This window comes from Gymnodraco acuticeps, unplaced genomic scaffold (assembly GCF_902827175.1).
Source record: "Gymnodraco acuticeps unplaced genomic scaffold, fGymAcu1.1, whole genome shotgun sequence".
NCBI classification, from domain to species: domain Eukaryota; kingdom Metazoa; phylum Chordata; class Actinopteri; order Perciformes; family Bathydraconidae; genus Gymnodraco; species Gymnodraco acuticeps.
Genome location: NW_022990335.1, coordinates 1,917,027 through 1,941,267, shown reverse-complemented (window position 1 = coordinate 1,941,267; position 24,241 = coordinate 1,917,027). Strand labels below are relative to the sequence as shown.

Here is a 24,241-nt window from a genome sequence, read left to right as displayed (position 1 = left end):
TATTGATGAGATGTTGGTAGGTATGCGTTACCACAATCCTTTGTAAAAAATCTACTGCTTTACCCCTCAGTGAAGCTCAAAATATATTTTCTTCTCGGCCCATGCAGGACTTATCAATTCCCGAGTTAAGTTTCCAACTTCCACTCTCCCTAGAGGCTCCCACCTTTCTCCCCTATTTCATATATCCAAGACTTTTGTGATTTATAACCCTCTTCTTGCATTCTTCCTCACCCTTGCCACACTTGCAGCACTCTGCAAAATGTTCCCTTGTCTAAAGCTTTCATTTTTTCCTCATTTCCTGCTGCTCTGCAACCTCTCTGCCTGAGTACCCTTCCTAAAACTGGCATGAAACAGCAGAAGCCAGGCCAGATGTGGAGCATATTAGCCTAGACCGTAAAGCAACATATGCTTTAAAGGCTGGGAGAGTAAAAAGGGAGGCAAGGTTGTGGAATGACCTGACCATAATGACTTTAGATTGGCATTTAGGTTAAGAATATCCAAATGGAATGGGAGAAGGGCGGATGTCATAGGGTGCAAAGAGCGACAAAGAAAAGCAGACTTCCTCTGGGATTTAGCTCGTCTAGATAGAAGGAATTGTAGGGCTAAGGGACTAAACCCTTTCAATGGAGGGAATTGTCCTTTCTTACTATGAGAGAGCAAACATATGTGCTTAATATAAAACACCAGTGCCTTTGGAGAGTGAACACTAAAGCCGCAGTAAAGCATGACACGACAAATGAAGATGGACAGGGTACATGGCTTGAGTCAAGTCGCATCGGAAAGAACAAAGGATAATGGTAAGAAAGATGGATGAAGATGCTAAATTATAATTGCGCCTCAGCTGTAAGCAATACGAATGGCAAAAGGCATCCAAGCAAGAGGGACCAAGTAGCAGCGAAAAAAAGGGCCTCTGTGTTTGGATGTGGACATCGAATGCGTGTTTGTACGATGACATGTAGAAATGACATGGATCTGGCTCTGTAAAGAACTTTAAGGAACACAAAGATCCTCAGTTTATTTTTATCAAAGTATATTTGGGGGAGGGGCACTCCTTGCAATAACGCCCACTGTCTGTGTGTCCAGCAATAGTGTAAGCCCAGATTGGTGACCTAAGTTTAACCTGCCTCTCGCCCATTGACTGCTACGACCCTTACAGAAAAGCGGGGAATGGAAAAAGAATGGATGACAAAAGCATAAGAAAACAAGACTATATCTTAAGTTGTTGGAAGAACACCCACGTCTTTTAAGATCTCAAAACCTTTATTTATAAACAGAAAATAATAATGAGCAGTGTTCATATTACATTATGAGGAGTACATGTGACTTTTAAAGGAGAATTTGAGGAACAACTTCCGTAACCTCTATGGATGTCTTGCATTATCTATGTATGATATGAACTATAGCAATAGAAAAACAATATGCTCCCTACATCTGGGCTTAATTCGATTTTAAAAATTGAAAAAAAGTTGAACTCCACATTGGAACTGAAAACACACAGCTCAGTTTCATGGTTTCTGTGTAAATCCCACATTTTATCCTTTTGTTATACACACGTTTTTGTTAGTCAGTGTTTGTATATATTATACTGGAGCTTGTGTGCTAGCAGAACCAAACTGTATTGTCTGTATAACAGTGTCCAGATATATTTTGATAATTAATCCTGAAATGATTCCTTCTAATCAAGACGCAGGAACAAACAGGGTGACCACATGGAAAACATATTTTTCTCCCTACGTGGCTCTCACTTAAACAACTCTACCCCTCCTGCCAAAGCTCTCAAAGACTGAACCCCATTCATTTTCAAGATGTCAGAGTCCCCTGACAGAGTGTTGTTATCATTATTCTTTTCAATCTACTTAACCTGTCCTGTCCTTTGAAGCCAGTGATGGATGCTATACAAACAAACCTCTGAACTTAGTGAAAACCTAGACCTCATTTTTCTGGGACCCACTGACAATGAAGGCCGTTGTGACAAGGCAGACCGGGCAGTCATGATATTGGAAAGCCACCCAGACTGTGATTGCACACTGTCAATCAGGGGATGATTAGCTAGTTGTGGTTGTACTCACGTTGGGTCTCAGGCTCGCTGCTTGTCCGTAATACTTCTCGGCTGCCTCGTTTAGGCTGGCTTGTCTGCGAAGGGAAAACAGAGAGAGGTGGTCATTACTCATCTTTATTGCTCCTGGCTTCGGATGAGGCCTTGAACCCCGGCCTGTTTACTGGCACTCATGGGTCACTGAGAAAATAACAGGAGGGAAGAGCGTGAGGAATTGGAAAAGCCGATCCAATCGACTATAGGTTTCTCGAACGATACCATCTTTCACTTGATAACATCTGTGCTGAAGAGTGCACAGCCATCACTTTCTGATTTAATTGGAACTTGAGGTCAGGACATTTGGCTTAATGGGTACTTGAAGAAAACTCATCAACAATCCAAGGCTGGATTGAGATTTGACTTGCTGGATGGATGCTGTGACTCTAAAGCAGGGGTGGGGAACCTTTTTCCTCTCAAGGGCCATTTCAATTCTTTCAACATCCTCCGAGGGCCGTACAAATGATTGACCTCTGCTTAAAAATCACAGCCCATTAATTTGGCCTTTCTTTCATGCTGTGCAAAGAAAAAGCAACCTCTTAGTCCAGATATCTTGCCATGACTTGCGTACGCATGCATGTGCACGGTTGTGGCATGACCACCAAACAGAAATATATGGACACAAGATGAGTGCAAATGTATTTAGTTTCCTATCCATGTGAACATGATTTAAGTGTGGGGGGGGGGGGACCTAACCTCCTCTAGGGGGGTCCGGGGGGGCATGCTCCGGGAAGTTGAAAGCATCAATCTGGTGCACTTTGAGATGGATGGATCTATGGATACATCTCAACACCCATATGAAACAGAACTGTAAGCAGATTTACTTTTTCTTTATGAATATTTTCCAAATCACTCTCCTTTTAAACTGTATTGTTGTTTATTAATAACAACTTGTTTTTACTGTCATATAGTATTTTATACCTGGTTTTATTTGTATAACTATAATGATCTAAAGATGTGCCTTTGGAGAAAAAGCTTCTTATATTCCTTAGCATAGCTAGCTAACCAGATGCTAATAACAACAAAGTTATTGACTGTATGATCAGAATGACAGATGAGCAGATCGCCACTGGGCTTTCAACTAAAGACACAGCCACGCAAAAACTGCGGCATGTGTATGGCTCCTTATGGGTGCTGCAATTTTTAAAGTCCCGGAGCTGCGTTCTGGTGCTCTCCGTCAGAACTGCACCCCTGTCAGACGAGACATACTGTATACCTCGTGATGACACGTTAGGCTCGTGTTGTGTTCAAGGACCATGACCGTTGCCAGGAAAAACAAGCCCTCGCTTGTTTAATTATTTTGCGGTCTAGATTTCTTTATTTTTTTTATTTTTTGCGTGTGTTTATAAATTACCTCGAGGGCCATACAAAATGGTCTCGCGGGCCGTATACGGCCCGGGGGCCGGAGTTTCCCCACCCCTGCTCTAAAGGAAGGCAAACAGCGTGGAAACACAAAGTCATTTCATCAAATTATAATAACAACCAGGACAGCAGAGTATGTGCCAACATGTGCTGCATATGCCACACTGCGACAAAAAGGTATTATAGACAGATGGCTTATCGGCATGAGTCCCTGGAACCAGAAATATATCATTCACAAGGACATAAAACCTGCAGTCAAGACAGGATGTCCTATATTATGCTTTTTATCTTCCTTCATAATCCCCTGCTCGGCCTACTGTTATACAAAAACCTGTGGCTCCTCTGTCACAACAAGGCCTTTCCTGTGTTTAATACTTTGTTATCTCAGACATCACCTTTATGGTCTACAGCTGCATGCTTCTCACTGATGGTAACAATTGCAAACTATTTAACTCTGACAAAGTCAAGGACAGAGTCAACAGCGGCTGGCTGTGGTGCCCCTTAAGTCGTAATGATCAAAGGAAGCCAGGCTGTTGGAACCGCAGTTTCATTTAGGCTGTCGCGGTCTATTAAGGGATCATCATCCATATGGCTCCAGATAAAAGGTAGTTTTTTCTTTAGGATTACAAGACTGGTGGCCTAAACATATAGTATTTATGTTTGGTTCAAAAGAAACCTACTTTTGTGTTTTAACGTTTACTTCTACTTATTCTACCTTTTGTTATTCTTCACTGATCAATGAGGAGGTGATCACTCTTTTTCAGTTACATCCAGCATGGTTAGGTTTTTATAGCTTGAATGTAGCCTGGAAACAATTTTCTTGGAGTTTTATTTCAAACATATATTTTCAGTCAACCAGGAGACAGACATTTAAAACCAATTGCTAAACCAGTAATGGGCATTTATCCTTACCCAAGAAATCAAAGTTATTGGTAAGTGAGGAAAAAAACAAAACCTGAAGTCTAAAGCCATGAACAGCTCTGTAAGACTAATGATTCGTTCTAGACAACGATAGTTACGGCTGTAACTACGGTTCTATGAGTCCCGGATGACCGCCAGAGGCGGTGCTTTAAGCACTGGATATGTCCATCGCGCGCATGCGCAGCTCGAGTACCAATAACAACAAAGTCACCTATAGCCGGTGTCACGTGGGTACGTGACACCGGCTATATCAGCCGATGTCGTCAGAGGATCTGTTCCCAGAATCTTCTCGCGAGCACTCAATCATTTTGAGTGACAGGGAACTCTGGCGGTCATCCGGGACTCATAGAACCGTAGTTACAGCCGTAACTATCGTTCTATTTCGTCCCTACTGACCGCCAGAGGCGGTGCTTTAAGCACTGGATGACTTATACCAACAATGTCATGAAGAATCCAAGCCCTTGCTCACCACTGGAAACAGCGGAGCTCGGCAAAAGGACCACGCCCAAAGAATGGGGAGTGGCGACATTGACCCGATGACAACTGGAGAATGTGCCAGAAGACGCCCGCGGCGCAGATGGTCTCCAGGGGCACCACCCTCAGGGCAGCCCAAGATGTTGAGAGGCTCCTTGTAGAGTGGCATCTCAGCCCGATGGCAGGGGGCGGCCACTGGCCCCGTAAGCCTGTGAGATGGTATCGACAACCCAGTGGGGCAGCCACTGGTTAGAGGGCATAACCTCCTTTAGTGCCGCCAGGGCAAAATCAAGAGTTGCTCCTACTGCCGTATACAGGCAGTAGCCTTGATATACGCCCTTTGGGCACCCCCAGGGCACAGCAACTTCGACGTGCCGTACTCCTGAATGTCAAAGCGTGCCAGCTGGGCAGGCTGATTGAAGTGGGTTTGTGGAAGGACCCCGGGCAGGAATGCCACATTTGCCCAAAGGGCAACGCCTGAGAGTCCCACCTCGGGCATGTATTGTTTATGGAGAGGACATGCAACTCCCCGACTCGCTTCCCTGAAGCTATGGCAAGCAGAAATGCTGCCTTCGTGGGCAGCCACCTAAGCCCCACCTGGGCCAGGGGCTCGAAGGGAGGAGATGATAGGGCATCCGGCAGCAGGGGCAGGTCCCAAGCCGGAGCCCTCGGGGTGCTAGGAGGACGCTGCCGTAAAGCCCCTCTCATAAAGAGGGACACCGACCTGTGGCACCCCGCCGTGGCGCCGTCGACCCGAACATGTCGGGCAGAAATCGCAGCCACATAAATTCAGAGTGGAGTGAGAACGTCCACTATCTAGAAGGGACTGTTGTTTAAGCAACAACGTACATGCTGTCCCCAAGGAACACGCACATTCTTGCCCCCCAGTTGGGGTAGAAAGTGCGTGAGTGCAAGCTGCACAGCCCGAAGCTCTAGCACGTTGACCTGGCGCGCACTCTCCTGGGCAGACCGCTGACCCTGAACGGTCCTGCCCTGCCGCACTGCACCCCACCCTGAGAGACATGCACCTATGGTGATGGTCTCCTGGCGGGATGGGATGGCGCCCATGGGCACGCCCACTAGGAGATAGGCCCTGCCCCTCCAGCGTGACAGAGAGTGGAGGCAATGCTGCGACACCCTGACTTCCCTGTGCCTGTGCCACTTGGCGTCCAAGTGAAGGCTGTTCAGCCACATCTGCATGGGGCGCAACGACAGCCGGCCTAAGGACCCAGCGGCCGAGGCAGCTGCCAGTCTGCCCAAGGGCCGGAGGAACTGAATATAAGGCACCATCTTGCCCGGCCCACGTGGAAGTAGGCATCCCTCAAGTCCACGGTTGAGAACCACTCCACCTGTGCATATGCAGTGGTCAGCATATAGAATGGCAGCACCTTCGGGAATCTGTTGATTCCTCTGAGGTCCAAGATCCGCCGACTTTCTTGCTCACGAGAAAGTACGCCGAGTAGAACCCCCTGGGCTACGCAGAGGGTCTTACTGGCTTGATTGCGTCCTTGGACAGAAGGACGGACAACTCTTGGGCCAGAGCTAGGGCCCCTGCCGGATCGCTGACGACTGTCAATTAGACCCAGCCGAAGGCTAGGGGCCGGAGCTGCGGTCCGTACCCCTGGGTTAAGATGAAAACCACCCAAGGGACGGAAATACAGACCGCCCAGTAACTGAGCTGCTGCTGGGAAAGAAGCCCGACGACCGCCCCCGGGATTTCAGGGCCCAGCCCCCCGGCCCCTGGAGCCTCTTGGGGGGTGCCGGTAAGGCTCTGGGGCACGAGGCCGCCTGGAAGGCGGGCGACCTGGGGCACGAAAGTCATTGGGTCGCGCCGCTAAGACCTCTGCAGACCACCCCTGTAATCCGGCGGCTTAGTGCGGCTGCTAGAGCGGACCCTGCTGCCTGGTCTGCCTAGCTTGGGCGGCACGCTCCAGTGCCTCCAGGGCAGCTGACCTAAACAGCTCCCCTGGCTCGACTGGTATGCTACGGAGGACTCTCCTACATGCCTCCGTTAGTGGTGACTGGGCCAGCGAAACCTGGCGACAAGTCTGTACCAGCGACAAGGCGACCTCATACAGAGGTGCGTCAACCGAAGGAGGTGCGCCAACCGAAGGAGGTAATTACACCCATGTTACCGGCAGAGGGAGCGGGAGCGAGAGCACTGCCTTCACCTGGCTGGATTAATAAACACGGCAGTTCAGCGTCTACCAGGAGCGGGGGCGAGAACACAGCCTTCACCAGCTACCTGCTTAACGGAGAAACAAGGCAGTTCCGCGTCTACCAGGAGCGGGGGCGAGAACACTGCCTTCACTGGTTGAGTTAGAGACGAATGCCAGATGCAGCGTAACCGGGAGTGGGTGCGGGAACACAGCCTTCACCAGCTACCTGCTTAACAGAAAAACAAGGCAGTTCAGCGTCTACCAGGAGCGGGGGCGAAAACACTGCCTTCACTGGTTGAGTTAGATACGAATGCCAGATGCAGCGTAACCGGGAGCGGGTGCGGGAACACCGCCTTCACCAGCTACCTGCTGAACGGGAAGAGTAGAGCGGTGCTACAACTCACCGAACAGAAAAAGGGATGTAGCTACATTCGCATTACCGGTAGAGGGAGCGGGAGCGAGAGCACTGCCTTCACCTAGCTGGGTAAAATAAAGAAGCTTAACAGTACACGCAAGACGTTAGCCGAGCAGCTGCTGCTAACGATCAAGCGAGATCAAGTCAAATAACACACATGTTTAAGACCAGATAACTAGCTTCTAAAGAAGAGAACAGCACAGAGCCGTAGTTACAGCAGTAACCATGGCCAGTGCTCACACGGCATATAACCGTAGTTACAGTAGTAACTATGGCCAGTACTTACACGGCTTAGAACCGTAGTTACAGTCGTAACTATGGCCAGCACTTACACAGCATAGAGCCGTAGTTACAGTAGTAACTCTGGCCAGTACTTGCACGGCTTGGAACCGTAGTTACAGTAGTAACTATGGCCAGTACTTACATGGCTTGGAACCGTAGTTACAGTAGTATGACCAGTACTTACACATCATAGAGCGGTTTACGGTATTGACTATGGCCAGTACTTGCACGGCTTGGAACCGTAGTTACAGTAGTAACTATGGCCAGTACTTGCGGCTTAAAACCGTAGTTACAGTAGTAACTATGGCCAGTACTTACACGGCTTGGAACCGTAGTTACAGTAGTAATTATGGCCAGTACTTACGGCTTAGAACCTTAGTTACAGTAGTAACTGTGGCCGGTGACTAAAAGTGTCAGCCAAACGGCTGCCCACTAGATAATATAATATTGGGAGGATGAAATCCTCCTTAATGGCCACACATGCAGAGCACACAGCACACACAGTGAAGATTGTTCTCTGCATATCGTCCTAGTGCTAGGAGTCTAGTACTAGGAGCAGTAAATACAACGATATAGCGCTACTGCAACCATACCATGCGTTTACCGGGAGCGGGAGCGAGAGCACTGCCCTCACCGGCTGAGTTAAATAATGAAGCTTAACAGTACATGCAAGGTGTTAGCCAAGCGGCTGCTGCTAACAATCAAGCAACCAAGTCAGAACACACTGTTAAGACCAGATAATTAGCTTCTAAGAAAGAGAACAGCCCGCATAGAACCGTAGGCCATGGTTACAGTAGTAACCGCACATGCAGAGCACACAGCACCCGCAGTGAAGATGTTCTCTGCATATCATCCTAGTGCTAGGAGTCTAGTACTAGGAGCAGTAATACAACGATCTAGCGCTACTGCAATCAAACCCTATGTTACCGGGAGCGGGAGCACTGCCCTCACCGGCTGAGTTAATTGTTAAGCTTAACAGCAAGGTGTTAGCCAAGCGGCTGCTGCTAACAATCAAGTGACCAAGTCAGAACACAAATGTTAAGACCAGATAATAGCTTCTAAGAAATAGAAAGTACTTACCTTACTCTCTGCATCTAAACGAAAAACAGGTTTAAAATATGACACTCTGGGCTTTCCATACTAAATTGAATGAGGGACGCAGACAAAGCTGGGACTCAAATGCTAATGATAGCTCGGGCACAACGCCACAAGCAGAACTTTCAAAAGAGCATAAGGGCAACTTTATGGGAGAGGAAGCGGGAACACTGTCGTCACCAGAAAGTCTAAGCCAAACAAAAAATAAGACAGCAATCAGGACAACTTGGCTGGGAGAGGGTGCGGGGACATCACCAGCAACAAGCTGACACCAACCTGTCTGTCGAGGCTCTGCACAGCGCACAGCCGGCCACAGCTCCTGGAGGACGCGTTAACGACCCGTAGCTCCGACTGTCAGTCACGAAGCTGCACGCGGCCAGCTGCTTGCAGAGAAATCCCTCAGATCAAACGTTCAAACCTGAACGCTGTAGGCTACAAAAATGTAGCCACGGTACCCTCGTGCAGCGAGAAGATGAAAGGAACAGATCCTCTGACGACACCGGCTGATATAGCCGGTGTCACGTGGGTCACAGGTGACTTTGTTGTTATTGGTACTCGAGTTGCGCATGCGCACGATGGACATATCCAGTGCTTAAAGCACCGCCTCTGGCGGTCAGTAGGGACGAAATAGAACTCTGAACGTGGACATATCCAACATCTGAAGTCACACCACAGAGGAAGACATCAAACCATTAACTTAAAAGGCAACATAAAGCATATTTGCCTGTATTTATTCTTTTATTTTTTTTAAATATGACCATAATACATGTTCTACATGTGTATAGTCGAAATATGTCAAAAGATGTCGCCAATTGTAGGTAGCTGATTAGAGTAAACACTATGTGAAAGTTATCTTCTCTGCACAAAATGTATTGGGGAAAATGTTATGTCAAAGTCCCAAAAAGTTTGATTGTGTGTACAGTTGCCAATAAACATCAGTTTGATATGGTCATTTTGCGTCTTGCGGTTGAAAAGCTTGGAGGTTTAAAGTTAGACATTTCAAATGGGAACAACTCAGACCTCCAAGTTTTCTGGAACAACATCAGGTACAACAACATGCTAACTAGTGATGGGAATTCCGGCTCTTCTTGGTGAGCCGGATCATTTGGCTCGGCTCACCAAGAAGAGCCGGCTCTTTCGGCTCCCAAACGGCTCTTCAGTTTACCACATATTATACCTTTTAATTAAATCAAATGTAGCCCTGTTTTGACTAATGATTTATATGTGTACACACATATATCACTTAAATTATTCAATACATCCTTTGTACTGAAGTATTCAAAAGTAAAAATGACATGTTTAATATAAATGATTTGCTGTGGCCAAATGTTTTCATTGCATTTACAGACCCGTGTAACTCTCTGATACCACCCAATGCACTGACCCAATGCACTGACTTGCTTGTCGAACCACGCTACACAAAACAGGTAGCAACACCTATAAAAACTATTTAAAAAAAGGGGCTACTGTATCGACATTTTAAAATTATATTTAAAGAAAAGGCCCTGACAAAACAGCAGGGCTCTATATCAGTAACTATTAGCTATAGAAAAAAAGACAGCAACAGCTGACATCAAATCTTTGCTGAGCCTAAGGATAATCATAAATAAATAACAGTGAAAATAAATATATTGCAATGCTCAAAACAGCAGCATCCAACCGTCTCTAATGCACGGAGCAGCTGTAGCATGGAGATCATCATCATCATTCTGTCTTGTATTACTTAAAGTGGACCTATCATGCTATATTTGAACAATATATTGTAGGGCCATATCTATATAAAGTATATATATGATTCTGTGAGTTGCAGCTGACCACGCCCCCCTGCAGGAGAGGGCAGCGTGCTCTGAGATCAGCTGCTGGGCTGTCAGAAGAGGGGGAGAAAAAGAGATCTCCCTCCTCCGTGTTTTATTCTTATTGAAGTAAGAAGAGAAGTAATGGGGCAGAAACCCTCCTTTTTACGCAGCGGTCCAGACATAGACATCAAACGCCGACACATATTCAGTTGCCAGTTACTTTGGCATTAGGGCAGGGATATCTAGATACTTTCCAAAGTTTGACATAATGCATTGTGCTACTTTTAAAGCAAGCAACGATGTTTTCAAATCTGTAATCAAAAAGCTCCTCAAAAACACTCGAAGCAGTTCCTGCCGTTGCTACGTTAGTTCAAACAGTAACAACGGACTATTTTTCTTAGCGGATGCATGTCAATTTAAATACAATAATTTTCTAAATCCATAAAAGCATTTAAATTAATATTGGGAGTCATGTCGTTAATTTGTTGAGAATGTGGCCATGTAATAAGCGGGATAATGTGCACATTGCATAATGTGCCTTCATGCCGATCTAGATCCCTCCGCAGAAAAAAAAAACCCGGCTCGTTCGCGGGCGCGAGCCGGCTCCCGTCGTTCACTTAAAAGAGCCGGCTAAAAAAGGAAATGCTAACATGCTGATTTTTTTAGCAGGTATACTATTTACCAGGTTTGCCATCTATAGGCTTAGTGTGTTGCATGCTACAGTAAGCCTAGCTACTTAGCGCTAAATAAAAAGCTCAGTTGAGACTGATTTAAGGTTTTTGTTGTTGAAACAGTTCACTCAAAACCACATAACATCAATGTGGGACCTAAATCAGGAGCTCACCAAAGCCAATAGGATTCAGCAGTTATTTATCTGATAGTTGTTTCAATATTTCAGTCTGTGACCTAAGTGGTGGACCAACCAACACTGCCATAGTCCGAGTATTATGTATTTATTTCAACAAGGACTAAATGACTAAAACACAATTTATTTTGTGTAATTTAGACCCTTAAGGACTTATCCTATATGGAATCATGTTGCATACTTCAGAAAAACAAGAAGAAAATGCCACTGCTGTTTAATTACATAAGTACAACTGAATTCTTCCTGATCTATTCCAAGAAAAACATTTTACATTCCAAAGGCGACCCAGACACAGACTTCAGTTTCTGAATTTGTCCTAAGATTATAAATGGTGGTTCCACATCCAACCACAACTGTATGCTTGCCAGCATAATCTTAGAAAAAAAGGCAAAAATCTAATAATATAATATAATTATCACATTTGTAAACATCATCAGAGGAGAACTGGAGAGCTGCCACACAAGAGGCAGCGCGACCTCATACTGCTGTCTGACTGCGGGTTCTGTGAGGGCAGAAGATAAAGGAGGCCAAGTATGTAAACCACTGCTTCATTTGAAACCCGAAGAACAGTCAGTGCTCCAAGAGCACAAGAATAAAGAAAAGGATGGGAAAATGGAGTAGGAATGAAAAAACCAAATCCCCCAGGAGAGAAATCTCCAGCATTTTTCAAATCAGCAACTCAACCGCTGATCTTTTTACCCTGACATCTTGTTGTCTGGATGGTTCATAAACCCCAGACAGGGACAAATCATAGCACTGACAGTATTGCTCATAAGCGTGACATTGTTGGATACTAATGACTGAATGAACAAATTGCGTTTTCAGCAACAGCCAGAACTCTGTGCTCAAACCACAGCCGTCCCATCTGTCTCCAGCACAGAAGTACATTTATTTCTGGGTAAGAATGCTACACTAAACACAGACATCTTCCCTAAGGGTTGTACTGTATGTGCAGTAAATCTAATGTAACCTGCTACCAATAAACCCCTCCTATTACCATTATAGGTTAATCATTTAAACCAATTTATTTGATTTTGGAATAAGAACATACCTAACATTATGACATGTTAGTAATACACAAAGTATCATGTATTATGTTATTGTATAAGACACATGGTTTGAATATTAATCTATGAGGTGAACTATCAGTGTTTCCTTAAGGGATTCATTTTCCCCTCGCTCTCTGTGAATATGCAGAATTAACATCTTTACTGCATAATGTTTCAATGTCATTTTTGGCTTTGAATTAGATTTTTTGTCAAGAGGCACATTTTTCAAAGAAGGCAGAAGATAATTATTAGTTGGGAAACAAAACTGACAAAAAAACCAAGGGCCCATGGGGGCAATAAAAGACATTTGCCTGTCTGAGTGTCTGGCCCTCCTTTTAATCTCTTCCTTTCCCCCCGTGTAGATTCACTTGTATCCTCACCAAACCGAGGGCCTTTCCACGTCAGCGTCCAAGACAAACACATAAAGAACATGAGCTGTGGAGAAGTGGGACCCCATGCCAAGCAGGCGGAGAACAGTTCAGCGGAGCACAGCTTGAAGCTCTTTTTAGCTGCCAGGGGTCCAGACCCTGGAAGAGACTCAATGCTGAAAGCTGCTGGTGGTGAAGATCTTGCGTGATGGGACTGGTGTGGTGAAGAGCTATAAAACAGCTGGGTCTTACATAGGTCCTACGAAAGTCTTACATAGAGCTATGGAGCAACGTTCTGCTATAGAGTAATGCAGTTCCAAACTTTTGTGACTCAGGACATGAATGAAGGGTCTTTCATGAACAGTTAGACATCTTAGGGCATGGGGCAATATTGCTGCAGTCAGAAACTCTGGATTTAACTGACTTGGAATTACAGAGCTAATAAGAGGCTAACGAAAGCAGTTTTTCTGACTTGGTTGCTTGTAATTTCTTCCCAAAAACCTGTATAACACATTACAGGAAAGGTAAACCCCACAAATCATAATACAGCCCCTTTTTAATTTTCTATGTGTCATCAATTTGACTGCCTTTTGGTACAATGTCCTCTTCATCCTCTACGAAACAGAGAAATGTCCCATGTTGCAGTATTGACAAGTCTCTCTGACCAATCAGTGCTCTGCAGTGTTTTTATTCTACCTTCTAGTGTTGATTTAGCTCGCTTGGAACAGGAAGTACCACAAAAAGCACCAGGTACTAGCCACAACTGTTTCTAATGAAAAACCAAAAGATTTGAGTGAAGTAGAGCTGAGCCGTACCATGCAGTAGAAATGCAGTTTAAGCTAACCGGCCCCTGGCTTTGGCTTCATGAGAATGGTATCTAGTTTCTCCCCTTAACTCTCGGCAAGAACGAAAGTTAAAAGAGCTGCTCTTGATGTGTTTTAAAAAGGGAATCTCTAAACTGAGTCCTACTGTATAATTTGGTAGGTTTATTCAGTCAGTGGGGCAGCATACTGTAAGCTGGCACATGACAGTATTTACACATTTCCATGGCTTGAGTTCAGAAACACAACAGCTTGTGGACTGCTAAAGATTTAGCGCTCAAGCTCATCATCTGAACCTTGCACTAATTCGGAAACAGACTTTCAAGTATGAGCCAGGACAGGCAGAGAGAGAGACAGAGAGAGAGAGAGGGTTATAGAGAGAGCATATGAAGACACATAGTTGCACAGCACGCAAAGGCAAACCAGCAGCTCTCAGGCTGGCAGTGCAGCAAGAAAAGAGGATTACAAAGTACAGCCAAGTAAATCACACTGGCTGTGGAGTAGTGTAAGCTCTGGATAAACCGTGCAGACAGTAGACCTCCCTCTCTCATACACAGCCTCCTTTCTACTCAGCCGTGGAAAACCAAGGCCCACCCATCTCTTCCTTGAATTATATACATACCGTGTCTCTGTGTCTGTGCAGGATCCTAACAGAAAGTAATTCCCATCAAACACTCACCTGAGCATATGGGCCGCACTGAAGACCACATCAAACTCCCCGCTGTCCAGGCGCGCGGCTTTCTCTGCCATCTCCGCCGCTTCCAGGAGCCGAGACTCTTCCAACAAAAACTGACCTGGCAGGGCAGAAGAGAGAACGGCAGCGCTGTTAAAACACTGAGGGATCCCCACAGAGGCTCAGAGGGATACACAGTCTGCCAGTGTTGCCTTTGGCCCTAAGAGAGGGACAGCCTGGTCTGCTCCAGAAATAATATGCTGAAACACAAGATATGAGCGCAACACACCACCGCTCTCTGGCCATCTCTCAGACCCATTTGTTCGGACTGTTCTGTTTCCTTAAGATGGAAATGTTCCTCGCGGAAAGTTCACGTCTTATTACGGGTGTGGCTGGAGTTGGAGTTGTTGGAGCCTGACAAGGCCGTGAACCGAAGGTGGAGCCCTTGGTAAGGGCCAGGTTTAAAGAGGAATTAATACCCTGTTGACTTAGCTTAGCCCCACTACTGTACCAGGATGCTAAACCACTATGTGAACCGTAGCATATTTTCCTTAATAACCGTGGATGAAATTGAAGCCGTGAGTCCAGGCCTGAGTTAAGGAACAGATGTAAAGGGAGACTTAGTGTAAAACAGCTCCAGGTTACAAACACCTCCGCTGTTATGGGGGTTTATGATAAATCAAAGCACAGCTACGGGTAATAAAGGAAAGATGGTCTCTGCATCAATAAATGGCAGTGTCATGCTATATTCCTTTAATACATTCAAAGTTGTGTATGCAGTATTTTATCATGTAAATGTCAGTGTGACTTTTTAAGAGTATTGCAAGATCTATCTTTGTAGAAGAACCAGTTCCAGGTATGTGGGAAACTTGAGCTTTGACTTGTTTAGTTTCTGGTCAATTACATATGGTAACTATCAGACAAAAACGAGTGTTAAAATAGTTAAATTACACATTTCCAACACTACATAAATGGCCAAATAGGCTAGAAAATGTAATTCCAGTTTTTGTTCACATCAAAATTGATTTACAATATTAATCGATTTTCTTTCTAAACAACAAACTTTGCCTACAGAACAAAAATACATTATTAACTTTCAACAACTTTACTTATTTCAATAGAAACAAATAATGCCTCTGGAGAAAATGTATTGTCTACTATTTTACTTTTATACATTTTACTATTAACTACTGTATGTGGATCAAGATCATGGAGGTTGTGGTTGTTCTGTTTACCTTAGTTCAACTAAAAAAGTGATTTTTATTTTTAAAACATAGTCCTTAACCATTCATTCGAAATAACTAGCTCGCCAGCTCTAATGGTAAACATCCTTTTTTCGTGTTTTTATTGTGCTACACTGTTTAATGTATACAGCTGAAAACCCCTAGCACCCAGCTCGCAGTAAAACATTTTGTGAAAGATACCTTGAGCCTCAGCCAAGAGGAAATGTCCATCTATATCCTGTTCTTTGCCTCTGCAATGACACTTTCTTTATGTGGATCAATACAGATCTCATTTTCGTTCTTAACCTTTAAAGCTGACAACTTATACACGTTTACGAAAATGCAAAAACCCACCATTAATCCGGTGCATTGATGTCGAGCTGACGCATCACTTCATCATAAAATCCTGTTTTAGACAGGTTAGGTTTAAAAGACTTTAAAATGAAGGAAGTATTTAACTTATCAGCTCATTCCAACACAACCTCACTGTGGCAGTGATTGGATTTGAAAGGTTACAGTGCCATGAGTTACATGTAAATAATGGAAGACAATAGAGACGCCGTAATTGTCACGATCTTAATTTGTTGCTATCCTCCACCTGACACTGTAGCTGATTATGGGAAGGTGTATCACAAACCACTGTTGTCTGAACAACAACAAGCCAAGGTGTGGAAGTTCCTGCCTTTGTGCTCACACGTGCAGCGTGTATGTGTTAATTTGAAGAATATAATATTTGAGAATGTAAGAATAATGGCAGGATAAGTCAAATCAATGTAGTAAAAATGAATCTGTGCTTACCATAATGCATGTAGCAGTTGCCTTTTGTGGGATCGAGTTGGATGGCCTTCAGGAAGTACCTCTCCGCTTCTGTTTTCTGGCCCTGAGAGAGACGGATTAAACACTGTCATTATTTTTTCAACTGCTCCTCAAAACTACTCATTATAAAAATACCGCAAGAACTCAACAGCCAAAATACCTTTGTGTATACCCAATGTCCCTCTCCAAACCACAGACCTACTTTAACAATAAATCTTAATAAATTGACACGAAACACATCGACCGCGAGTGTTATTCTTTTAAGCTCATGTGTCCTCCTGTCAGAGTACACACTGTCATGCTTGGCACAGCAGACCAAGCGGGTCAAAGGCTTGTTCATTACACACTTTTATCCGTGCACATTACACTTCCAGAGGATAACCACAGCCTGCCAGTGTGTGTGGCCTGGCTGCTGTGAAACAAGACTGAGAGCAGCGGGTGGAATCGAAGCGAGAGGGTGGAAAAGAGAGGAGGGGGACAACAACGGTGAAGGCTGTCATACATCTATAGGGATCTTTAGGTTCACAAAAACACAGAGCTGGAGGGCACACACAGAGGTTTTTAATCTGTGTGTTGTTCCAGGCTTTTGGGGGATGGAGAGTAAGCATCACTGAAGCCCTGTGGACTTTCTGAACTCCCTCAGCTCCTTTAGACTGACACGTAACCAACTGAACAGTGCAGCTGGCCAATAGTGTGCCAGCTGGGACTTGGACACGTCCCTGCTCTCCGATGGGCCCCAGATGCCATCTGATCAACAATTAACAATGTGTACTCATCTGTAAAGCCTGATGGGTTAGCATTAACTATGCAGTCATTAGTGTGAGTTTCGCTAACATATTTACCTCTGCATGAATAAAACATAAATGATTAAATTGGAGTTATGCCAAGTCTATAAAGGCTTTAGGTTAAAACAAAATCATCAGATATGATAGTTGTGGATATTACTAGCTGAACATCAGAAATGTTTTTGTGGCTTCAAATTGAAGTTATGAGACCTATAATATGGCTTTACTTTTACTCAGCAACTGGAAGTCAAATGTAAACATTATTCTAGAAATGGAAAATATAAATCTATGAAAATAAAAATCTATGGAATTAGAAATTAAGACAAATAATATTTGAAACAGTGGAATAATTTGATTGAAAATAAGGCTCAAAATGAAATGTTATTGAAAGATGAATATGCAATTGTGTTTGTGTTTAGCTATGTACTGATACAGTATGTATGTATTTATATATGTTTCTAAGAAGGATTAAATATATATGGTATGTGTCTATATATATGTGCACCATCAAAATATAAAAGATGAATTAGAATAAAATAAATATTGCATTAACCAGAAAAAATAAGGTATATAAACCCTGGGAAATACAGCAAATTGCTTCAGTTTAGTCAAACAGAAGAGTGGGCTCCAATCCAATCAGTACAGTGTAACATTAATGACATATACTTAGTCAAGTGTATAGATTTTCAGTGAGCTGTACATTCAATAAATACATAATTTTCTAATGTAAATATCTGAGTGGAGTTTCCCCTTGAAAACCATCCCATAGCTAAGTACATGTTTAGTGGAGTCTATAGTGTCCAAGTAGCGATCCCGGTTCCAGTCTTCAAAGAATCCTCTCTGTGTATTTTTATACTCTTATTCACAGATGTAGGAATGTGTATGTTTGAGGGCCAGCTGGTTTTATAATAACAGACCCATGTCTGTTTGTTAAACCTCAGAATTAAGTTTTCACACACTAAATTGAGTTGCACTTGTGAGTGGATGGAGGATTTACATTATGACACGTCTAAGTACTTAAATGGATACTGTACCATGCCCAGAGTAAGATATATAGCAGCGAGGGAAAAAAAGGGTGTCTGATTTCTCATCTTAAAATAAATGTTATTACAGCTCTTATTAATCCCTTGAGAGGATATTTGTAACACCACTTGTTATATTACTTTAATGTTGAACCCTTTAAACAGCCAACTCCATTCTCTTTCACCTTCAAATACTGGAATACGATGCCTTTGGCTCACCTATATGTCTTTATCAAAATGATATAACCATAACGCAACAATCTCTGATGCTCAATTTTCTATCTCTTTTCTCTGGAAAGTCAACCACAGACGTATTATCAAATTAAAATGAGTTACCTACTTCTCCACTTTTCTGCAGAGAAATTACCAACAATTCTAAGGCAAGGAAGACATAAATGATCTTGTCTTTAGCCGATGTGTAGCATCTGCCTCGCAAACTCAGTCAATAAGTATAATATGTATTAAGTAGGTTAAGAATCATGGGTCAGGTCTTTAAGCGGCTAGGTCTACAGCCATGCTTTGAGCTAAATGCTAATGTCATCATAATGCTAATGTCATCATGCTGCTAACCTAAGGAGACAATTATTTATATTACGCCTCTTGTAGCACTTTGGGATTGCTTTTAGCAATGACAGGTGCTTTACTAATACAATGTATTATTATTATTCATCCTTACAGGTAAACATGTATTGGCACTAAACACAGAGTACAGCCTAACACTTATAAGTGCTTTATTAAGACAGCTAATAGGCTTTTTAGAATCCCCTGACAATTCAAAAAAAGTGATGTTATTTTTTCTGGGATTAGGGACAATGAAAGTAAACTTAGTCAAGTGTTAGACGCATTATCATGGCAAAGGCTAATTTAGTTTGCTTGCAGGAAAGGATATTTCCCCCCAAAGTGGAACCTGTGCTAAAAAAGTAACTACTGTATGCGACCTCAGGGCTAATAAAAGGCACACAGTTGTATTTCTAAGAAGAGAATCAATGGAATCCACAGCCAGCCTGTTTGCTGTCACTTCCTTTCCCCATTTCTTTACATGACAACACTCCCTCTTTGTTGAATTGAAAGCACCTTGGGGCCACTAGCTTGACGAGGGGGGCGGAAAACACAAAAATAATAAAGGAAGTCAATAACAAAATGCCAACCACCCTTCAAACCACAATTTCCATTAAGTCCTCATTCATGTCAGCTCTCTATGTGGATACAATATCCTCCCTTTTGTCACACATATGCTGAGTTTATTGGTGCGTGCCTCACAGCTCAAATCTCCTGATACCATCGGATAAACTGCAGATGTAGCTCTGGCTCCGCGGATGAAGAGGTGATTATGAATGGAGCCTATACTGTATTAGCTGAGGAAATGACAAGTAGATGACTGAATCCAATGGGGCGGCCGTGTCCATCTCTGACCTGCAATGTGAAGGCTACAGAGGGCAGAATCCCATCCTGATCCGCTGGCGTATCAGCGGAGGGGTCAGCGTAATGGGGGGGATGATACCGATCTGGGTTATTAACTCTCCCTTCCTCCCCTATTTTGTCCTCCCCTATTCCACAAATCACTCCTGTGCTCCTCAGCTACAATCTCAGCTAACTCCAGTGTCCCCCTCTCACCCCTCTTTGACCCTGCTGCCAAGCCTTATCTCGCGGTCTCTCTACCTCCCCCCGCAGGGATCTGAACCTCAAAACTCCTGACAGTATCGTAACCGTCTTCATCACTCACAGGGGTGCCATAGGGAGTGCGGAAGTAGAGGATGAAAGAAGTAGGGTGCTGGTTGACAGGTCAACTTCCTGCGCTGGTTTTGATCACACTTAAATGCTGTTGTCATAAGGCAGAGCCCATAGCTAACACAGAGAGAGAATACATTACATGGTACCCAAGCGGCAACCTACAGGCCTGAAAGCAGTAGTGCCTTTAACTTGTATTTCTTTATCTTTTGTGTTTACAAAAAAAAAAAACAGTCCCAATTTTTTTAAGCCTATGAGAAAAAATATGTGAAGCGAAACATATTTCTAATGAGTTAATGGACTCAATTGCTAGTCACATTCATATTTATTTTTACTCTCTGATTTGGAGTATAATGGACACTTTCAGTAGGTGGCTACATCGTAAGTGTCATTGGGTACCATGATATTTTTTGTCTTAACATTTTTAGGTTCAAATGTATTTTTTCAGTTAATGATTGTTCCATTTAACGTATCTGTTTTTTGGAGCATTCAGTCCAAGCTCTTACTTCTGATGTGTGAATCCAAAATAAACAAGAGGGCAACAGTTAAAAACCAAGAAGTAGACAAATGGTAAAGTTACTATGAAAATACCTTTACTTAAAGTGGACCTATCATGCTATATTTTACAAATATATTGTAGGGCCATTCCTATATAAAACATGTCTGTGAAGTATTTTTTTCAAAATACCAAACAGATCATGCATTTTAGCCATGCCTCATTTCACTCTATTTGCTCTTTTCCAGCCCTGTTTTTGCAAGGGCTGATTCTGTGACATAGCTTTAATGCAAATGACCACGCTCCCCTGCAGGAGAGGGGAGCGCGCTCTGATCAGCTGCTGGGCTCTCAGAAGAGGGGGAGGAAAAGATAGGCTCCGTCCTCCGTGTATTATTCTTATATTATTATATCGAGTCATTATTCATTTGTTTTAAAGCTCAATAAATAGCAAAGAAGACCTTTGACCGGCACTTTTCAAATTTTGTCCGGAAGATTTAAACTTTAACGGACATGTTGACCGGCGAAAACATTTAACTGAAACTCTGCCGCACGGTCCCCTCGTCCCTTGGAAGAGGCGGAGAGGTGGGTGTTTGTCATCTGCTGGTGGACTACCAGAGATAATTACAGCGAGGGAGGGATTGCATTGAATAACAGCAGCAGGAGCAAACGCTTGCCTCGGGGAGGGAGAAAAGGAGCCAGAGCGTCCACAGCGGAGAATAAACAGAAGGGCAACCATGCGCGGGAAGTCTTTTTCGCTGCTTTTGTGGCAGGCTACAGCGCTACTTACAGGCCTGGCATATGTACTACAGTGTCTCCAGCGCTTTTGAGCAGCAATGGCCGTGGCCCAACCCCCCCATTCCCCTGATAGGTGGAGAGTTGCCCATATAGGCGGAGCACCCCTTTTCTGACGTCAGAACAATTCATATCTGTATCAGCTCCGTTGCAGCCCCGTTTTTAGAGATTTGGGTATGGAGGAAAAGAGAGAGTTGTGTTTTCTGACACTTGGTGAGTTCCCTGACACACATTCATGTATAAAAGACGTACAAAAGTGCATTTTGCATGATAGGTCCCCTTTAATATTCATCAGTAGGAACTTTTAGAAATATTTCAATATTTCTCTCATGGATAAAGACGCTCTCAGTCTAAACAGTGAAGGTCCCTCCTCTGAAGGCTTTATTTGCACTCAGAATCACAGGGGTTCAAAACCCTCTACCATCCATCATGGTCAGAGATCTTCAGGGATGCATCCATGCAGGTTTGAGCTCTACTTTCCTCCAAAATCAATAATATGTTCTTAAATAAAATGAGTTTCTCTTCACAGCCCACTGAATTCTTCCCTGAATCCACTTCACCAAGTTTTAACAATCCCCTCTAAAGAATTGTGTTATTCCCGTGGACTCTTATTGCTGACAGCATTCGGTTTTTATGATATCCTATATGCAGAGAGAATTTCAGCTTGGTGACTTTTATCTGTGTTGTTAGCTGGACATATTCTTTAAGCTGATCATCAGTCTGACTCCGGACATATAAATCAATCTCGTATGGAGCTGAAGCTCAATTTAATTGATACTGTACACATATCCAACATTAACTTTGCAGAGGATACGCTATGAAGTCTTGAGCCACAAATATATATCCTTTTTTGTTAGCTTTGGAATTAGCAAGGCCAGCTGTTTCCAGCTGTAATAACGCTATGCTACGCTAACTGTGTCGCTGCTCCAGATTATTATTCATCCTAACGATATAGGGGTTTGGTTAATCTTCTAATCTGAGTTCCCATGTTATGTGACAGATGTTATTAAACCGAGCAAATGAACAGTCTGGCAAATGATTGAAACATTTTTGCACTTTGGTTTTTGTACACTGCTGTGAGCGTTAGAAATGTGGGCTGATCGATCTTTTAATGATGTAATGTTATAATGATGTTTTCAAAAGGGAAATAAAGAGGGATGGGAAGATTCTAGCCTTTGTGAGGACATCCAGATGACACTGCTGTAGACTAGCAAACACATTGACATTATTCCATTAGGGCCCATACTGTGGGGAGAGAGAGGTGAAGGCCTCCACCCCTTTTTTGACCTTCTGCGCAACTCTTCTTCTTATTTGTTTATTTCTCTCCTGACCATCCCTTTCAGCTCTATAATTGTTCCGCTTGGTCAGCTCTACTCCAAATATTATCTCGCAACGATCTGTAACGGATGACTGCATGACCCGACCATATGACCATCTCCTCTTAAACCCTGAGTCATTGGAAACTGCTTCTACCTCTGAGACCTTTCCACATTAACAGCATTTTCTTCGGTCATTGGGACACAGGTCAGCTGTGTGACCCTAAGAGGATATTATCTGTCCTGGAAAATGCTGGGCAGATGTCCATTTATTTCTTTACACCTTTCACAGATTTTAATTCTCTATTTTGCAGAGCAACACTGAAAGCTTGCCGAATGCCAGATATCCATTTTGCTGTTGGTTCAAAGTTGTGCATGCAGCTTTTCTTTAGCTCTTTTTTAAGACCTAGTAACTTGAACCAAAGAAGGAGCAAAAAAGGGGAAGGTTTTTAATCCAAAAGTCCTCCCCATTGCTGACGAGCAACTTGAGAAACACATCATGACAACCTTCCGTCGTTGTTCACAATGCTCACTCTCTTCCAATCTTTTCCCTCTTTCTCACCAGCACACTATTGATTAACTGTAGAGACTTCAGGAGGACATTACGACCACCAGTGAAGCGCTGGAGAGAGCTGAGGAAAGGCCAGGGGAGATGAAAAAGAGTGTAATAATAAGGAGAGGAAACATAAATGAGAGAGGTAGGGAATGAGAACTGGTCCAGGAAAACAAAATTCAGACCTAACAGTTGAAGTGCAGACATACAGTATTAATGGATTCAACTTGTTAAGGATTTTTTTTAAATGTGGTCTTACAAAATAAAAATAGTCTTGCCATAGCTTTGTGTTGTGAAAGAAAAAGGATATATTTTGAGTGGGCGGCTAAACGTTTTCATATTTGTCATAACACACTTTTAAACAACGATTTTAACACTATTATTACATTAACTTGCAATCTATTCTTAATCACAAAGTAAAACATGTTTTTGTCCAAAGACCACATTTACCTTCAGATTTGGTAGGGATTACCACTGATGTAGCAATTTTAAGAGAACCTTTATAGATAAATGTAAAAGTGTAAAATAAGTATGGCTGGTTTGAAGCCTTGTTCCAAAAAAAGGAGGAAACCAATAATATAATTATGAAATATTAAAGTTGAAATGGGTGACATTTGACCAAACTCAAGAGGGTTAAAGAACATAACACACAAGCGAAATCTTACCGTCATAGCCAGGAGTTTTCCGTAGGTGAGGTGTGCAGGAATGTGGTCTGGCTTGGCTCGCAGGGACTCTCTGTACCAGTGCTCAGCATCAGTCAGCTTGTTCAGTCTGATGTAGGCTTCTCCTGTAAGAGCAGAGCGAGGGTCGAGTCAGGGGTCAGAGGTTAAGACATCTCACATCTTCCCATTGTTCAGCTGAGAGTTTATGTTTATTTAGGATCCACATTAGCTTTCGCTCTTGACAAAAGCTACTCTTCCTGGGGTCCGACACTTAAAACAATACACCAATAATACAACACTAATACAATAATGAGAGTTTCCCTGACAGAGCAGCAGTGAGACCGGACCTCAATCCGGAGGGGCACGAAACCCGGCCTCACACCCCTCATTGAGTCAAGAAAACTCTGAAGTAACCTTTTGTTTTCGAGACAACAATCATGCTGCGGAAACAATTTATGATCTGCTGTTGATGTCTT

At 43.4% G+C, this 24,241-nt stretch overlaps 1 protein-coding gene across 1 annotated transcript in view; it reads right to left on the bottom strand.

Annotated features, from left to right (window-relative positions):
• The window catches only part of tmtc2b (transmembrane O-mannosyltransferase targeting cadherins 2b), a 116,107-nt gene that overhangs the window by 5,940 nt on the left and 85,926 nt on the right, over positions 1-24,241 (bottom strand). The window contains exons 8-11 of the mRNA XM_034223290.1: positions 23,769-23,890; positions 16,394-16,475; positions 14,379-14,493; positions 2,070-2,133 (exon numbers count right to left, since the gene is read on the bottom strand). Coding sequence (XP_034079181.1) covers positions 2,070-2,133; positions 14,379-14,493; positions 16,394-16,475; positions 23,769-23,890 — 383 coding nt within the window. The remainder of the gene's footprint in view (positions 1-2,069; positions 2,134-14,378; positions 14,494-16,393; positions 16,476-23,768; positions 23,891-24,241) is intronic.